The 5,270-nt window shown below is 36.2% G+C and overlaps 1 protein-coding gene across 1 annotated transcript in view; it reads right to left on the reverse strand.

The window, feature by feature from the left end:
* The window catches only part of LOC106873491 (protein CIP2A), a 43,837-nt gene extending 39,489 nt beyond the window's left edge, over positions 1-4,348 (reverse strand). The window contains exons 1-4 of the mRNA XM_052965622.1: positions 4,231-4,348; positions 2,992-3,137; positions 1,484-1,559; positions 562-777 (exon numbers count right to left, since the gene is read on the reverse strand). Coding sequence (XP_052821582.1) covers positions 562-777; positions 1,484-1,559; positions 2,992-3,137; positions 4,231-4,293 — 501 coding nt within the window. The 5' untranslated portion in view covers positions 4,294-4,348. The remainder of the gene's footprint in view (positions 1-561; positions 778-1,483; positions 1,560-2,991; positions 3,138-4,230) is intronic.
* Positions 4,349-5,270: the final 922 nt, after the last annotated feature.

The raw sequence follows: 5,270 nt of genomic DNA on the forward strand, positions 1-5,270 counted from the left end.
AATACTTGTATTTCATTCTGAGAGAGGTGGTGAAAGTACCACAATAATTCAGCCTACAACATTCTTTCTGTCATTGGTATTTTACTAATCACGATTCTTTTAATCCAACAGGTAAGAATTTGTAATCAATACTCAATGCTAATGAAATGTTTGTTAGTTACACAGTAATATAATTTTGAACAGATTTTTTTCTCTTATTTTCAAATACAATGTAATATAATTTTTTTAAGAATCTGGAATTTTGACAGAGAAAATAAAAAGATTTATGGAAGTAAAAGATTTTAGTTATAAACAGTATGAAATAGGACACAAGAAAATGGTTTAGATTTGTAAAATAGATAAAAAGAAAATGACAAGCAATATTTTATGTAAAGATGGTATTGAGACATTTAGTAATGTTGTTTAAGCAGTAATGAAAAAGTTTGATGAACCTCAAAATGGAAATAATAATGATAGTCATGACAATGATGATGATGATTATGATGGTATGGGACAGTGAATTATTGAGTATGTCAATATCAATGATGTTTAGTAGTAGCAGTAATCGAAATTTTCAAATACCTCCAAAATTTCAATACACAATTCCAGAGCTCTGCAAGAGGCTTCAATCTCGGAATCAAGCGATGATGAAATCCAGCTAGTCATAGCTTCAAGATGGAAGGCTGTGACATTCTTTGGTGCTGTTGGGTCATTGTATTGGGAGAGATCAAATAGATAATAGCTGAGCATTTTCCGAATACTTCTGACCGAACAGAATGAAATGAAGAGTTCAAACACCTGAAAAGTTGAAAGAAAATTATTTAATGAGATGCTTAAGAAAAGAAGGACAAACACCACAGAATGGCTGATATGTCTAACATGGACCACGTCTGTGACCAAAATACAGGATGGTAGACAGATATCATACTTGGATTGTATTTTTATAAAGCAGCTTTCTCAAATGTAATTTCTAAAAATGGTGCAGGAGTGGCTGTGTGGTAAGTAGCTTGCTTTCCAACCACATGGTTCCGGGTTCAGTCCCACTGCGTGGTACCTTGGGCAAGTGTCTTCTACTATAGCCTTGGGCCAACCAAAGCCTTGTGAGTGGATTTGGTAGACGGAAACTGAAAGAAGCCCTTCCTATATATGCATGTGTGGCTGTGTTTGTCCCGCCAACATCGCTTGACAACCGATGGTGGTGTGTTTACGTTCCCGTAACTTAGCGGTTTGGCAAAAGAGACTGATAGAATAAGTACCAGGCTTCCAAAGAATAAGTCCTGGGGTCGATTTGCTTGACTAAAAGGCGGTGCTCCAGCATGGCAGCAGTCAAATGACTGAAACAAGTAAAACAGAAAATGTTATTTACACATTACTTAGTATCAGCTCATAGCAGGATTGTGTGAAAATGCTCATGTGAAGGTTAGTGACACCTGTTGGCAGGGCTCAATTAGTGTTAGTTGAAGGTAACAAGATAAAAGAATTACTCAACAAGCTAAGAGCATACCTTTGTAGCAGTCAGTGCAGAGCAACTTCCTAAAAGTACAAAGACTTCCTTCAATGATGCAGAAAGGTGAGTAAACCTGATGTAAAAATAAAATAAAATAGATAACTAGAAAATAAATAGAATAAATTAGACCATGGAAGAACCATTTAATAACACACAGACCTGTTAAATTCAATTTAGATTTCAATTTATTTCATAAGTTTTTAAATTCTATATATTTTTTCCCCTCACTCTTTTGCAACTTGGTCACTGACACTGTTCTACTGTAATGGAACAGTTGTCAGGTTCGCAGTTTTGCAATGAAAATTTTGGTAGTAATGAGTATTATTATTAAATGGCTAGAGTCACTCTTACATGATGTCGTTACGTCAGTTCCTACACGCAATCTCAGATCAAGTCTCTTGCTAGACAGGCGCAACTCTAAACATAGAAAATAAATAGAATTAAAGAATCTACATAATTTCATAGACCATTGTTACCTGGAAAAATATATCATCACTATCATCAATGTAATAATCATTCTTCCCAGCAGGAATAGTTGAGACAGGTTCACAAGTTAACAAACATATACATACTTCACTTCAATGTCATCTCATCTGCTAAGTCTATTTCAGGTTTGTCCTAATTCTTTCTTCTCTAGTCTATATTTGTCTGTTGCAAGTCAAACCTTTGTGCTGGATTTGGTCAGACATTTTAAAGTATTTCCATCAACACAATATGCCTTTTTTTTCACTGATTACAATGAATAAAATAACTAAATGATTAAGAAAATATAGTGTCAGGTAGTTACTGGTAATAGTAGCAATTAGTTAGAGAGGCATGTACAAAGAAGAAAACTGATATCTGTTGAGATTTATGATAAAAAATATTCTTTTCATAAACAAACAAAAACGCTGTCATTACTACAAACACCAAAAGAATTTGAATGTTACTGTTCTTGGTGTGATTGTAACAGCAATCAAAGTGTGGTAAGTTGGTGCTGGTGTTGCTATCATTCATTGTTTAGCTGCTGTCAGCTTGGGTCAGCAGCTGTGTGCATCTGTTCGCTGTCTATCTGCTGTTTCTCAATGCTCCCTGTCTAAGTAGCTAAGGTGTACTGAATTTATATTGATGGTTAGGCTCAGAAAGAAGTGTTCCAAAAGATTAAATGGTTACTAGAGCCAGTTCCACACAAAGTCCTCATTGGTCAGATCTTTTTCTATCATGTGAGTAATATTCTAGCAAGTTGCGACATCGGATATAGTGATCTGATTACTGAATATTCCCACTACAGGCACAACACCTTAGATTTATAAGACTGAGGGACTGTGATGTGGTTACATTCATTATGTTTCCAAAATTACAAACAGAACAAGTTAAATGAAATGGCTTTAAACAGGGGCACCAGTTTGATTGCGTGGTCCTTTAGTTCTCTTCACAATCAGGTAGTTCCAACCAAAAACGACATGGGTGGGAAGTGAACTGACAACAAAACAAACATTCAGTTACAGATCAACAATTCTACTTACACTGCAAGGAGCTGCTGTATTTTGGAATTCTTCATCATATCAATAAATAAATCAATGGCATAGAGACGACTGGTTCCTGATTCACCATTAATAACAATATTAAACATCATCTTGAACGTCTGGTTGATGTTGTTGGCATTGAACAGCTGACAACAAAATTGGGAGTAAATGAGAAACAAATATTTATTTGGTAAAATAAAGAATATGGAATAATCTAGAAACAGAATCTCTGATAATTCATTTTAGAAAATATAAACATGTGTAGATCAATCTCTTTTTCATTTGACTCTATGTAAGTGTGAATATATCCATATACAAAAGATACACACAATACAAGACCTTTGCTTCCTCAAAGGTAACTGGTTTTGTATCACATCCACACTAGCACTCCTAACCCTTTCATCTCTTCCTCCTCCTCCTCTTGCCACCAATATTGTATCCCACCCCAATCTCAAAACCCAACATTGATCATTATACCTAGTCCTTCCACCTCAGAATATTGAAATTCTTATGCTGTATATATATGTTTTTCCTGTGGCCATCTACTGGGCAGATGACCACTAGAGAGAAACATTAACCACATTGATATCACAGAGGTGTCAGAGGATGTGCAAAGGCCATGGGCATGGCCTCTTCCACCAGATCAAAAAAGCCAAAAAAAGTTTTAACTAATTTCACACATCCAAAAGATTATGCTTACTTTTCTCTCTGGCCAATATAAGTTTTATGTCGAGAAATATTAAAACATATAAATGTATGTGTGCATGACTACTTACTTACAAAAGTTTACACATACATACAGACACAAAATTACACAATGCAAAGGTAAAGATTGTTTGCCAACATAACATGGCAGTTCTGGTTTAGGACTAATGTTGCTGTAATTTAGCCCCAAGAGACATCGTCTCCAGCTGGCTATACAACATGATCTGTGTCCTTACATTTTCGAACAAAGGAATCTAGCACCCCTTGTTCGAAAATATAAGGACATAGATCATGTCATATAGCCAGCTGGAGATGATGTCTCCTGGGGCTAAATCACAGCAACATTCGTCCTAAACCAGGACTGCCATGTTATGTTGGCAAAAATCTTTACTCCAAAGTACTGTTGCTGAAAATCTCTTGTTGTGAGATTTAAAAATAGTAATTTTGTACAGTCTATAACTATAACAGTCAGACAAAATGAAAATGTAAGTATTTCAATAATAGTAATAATAATAAAAGTGACTGGTAACTTACTTTATTGCCTAATTCCTCTTGAAGACACAAACTGGTGAGTATGGAGAGTGAGAAGATTATCATGCTCAAGTTATTATGAGACAGAAACGGGATCAAAGTCAGCTTCAGCTTGCGAGATACTTCCTACAAGTAAAATAGAAATATTCATTATCATCATCATTGTTTAAGGTCTGCCTTCCATGCTGGTATGGGTGGGGTGGTTTGACAGGGGCCAGCCAGGCAGAAGCCTGCACTAGACTTCTGTGACTGTTTTGGCAGGATTTTTACAGCTGGATGCCCTTTCCAGCAGAGTGGTCTTAGTGCTCTTTACATGGCACAAGCACAGGTGAGGTTAGTTTTGGCAAGGTTTTTACAGCTGGATGCCCTTGCATACATAAATACACATATGGAGAGGATGTGTGTGCATAAGGTCAAACAGAATTTGTTGAAGCAGATTTTCTACAGCCAGATACCCTTCCTGTCACTAACCCTCACCTGCTTCCAAGCAAGGTTAAATTTCTCCATGGCCAAACAAGTTTTTCAGGAAAGACTGGAAACAAACAACCTCACCTGTATGATGATTATGCGTATGTGTGTATGTAAGAATGTGTAAGTGTGCATATAGGGGGTAGTGATCTTGATATGTGTGCATGTGTAAGTGTGGGTGTGTGGATGATGGCGTGTGGGTGCTGAGACGTGGTCATAAATGCCTGCACAGAGCTTCCAGGACAGTCTGCTTCAACATGTAAAACTGGGGGTAACAGTCAATCCCTATCTATCTATATATATAAAAATGAGAATGTGTGTCTGTCTGTCTGTGTGTGTGTGTGTGTGTGAATCCCTAAAACTCAAGAACTACGCAACCAATTTCATTCAAATTTTACAGATGCCTTACTTAGGGTTCCAGTTGTGTTTTAGTCAAAAAAATTTTTTTACTTCTTGCAGAGTTCGAGTCCAAGGCAACATAATATCTCCTCCACTATTTAAGTATTATGTGTCAAAAGTGAAACAAAAACACTCATGTCAAATACTTTCACTTTAAAAATGAAACTATTCCACTA

Source organism: Octopus bimaculoides, chromosome 2, assembly GCF_001194135.2.
Source record: "Octopus bimaculoides isolate UCB-OBI-ISO-001 chromosome 2, ASM119413v2, whole genome shotgun sequence".
Lineage (NCBI taxonomy): Eukaryota > Metazoa > Mollusca > Cephalopoda > Octopoda > Octopodidae > Octopus > Octopus bimaculoides.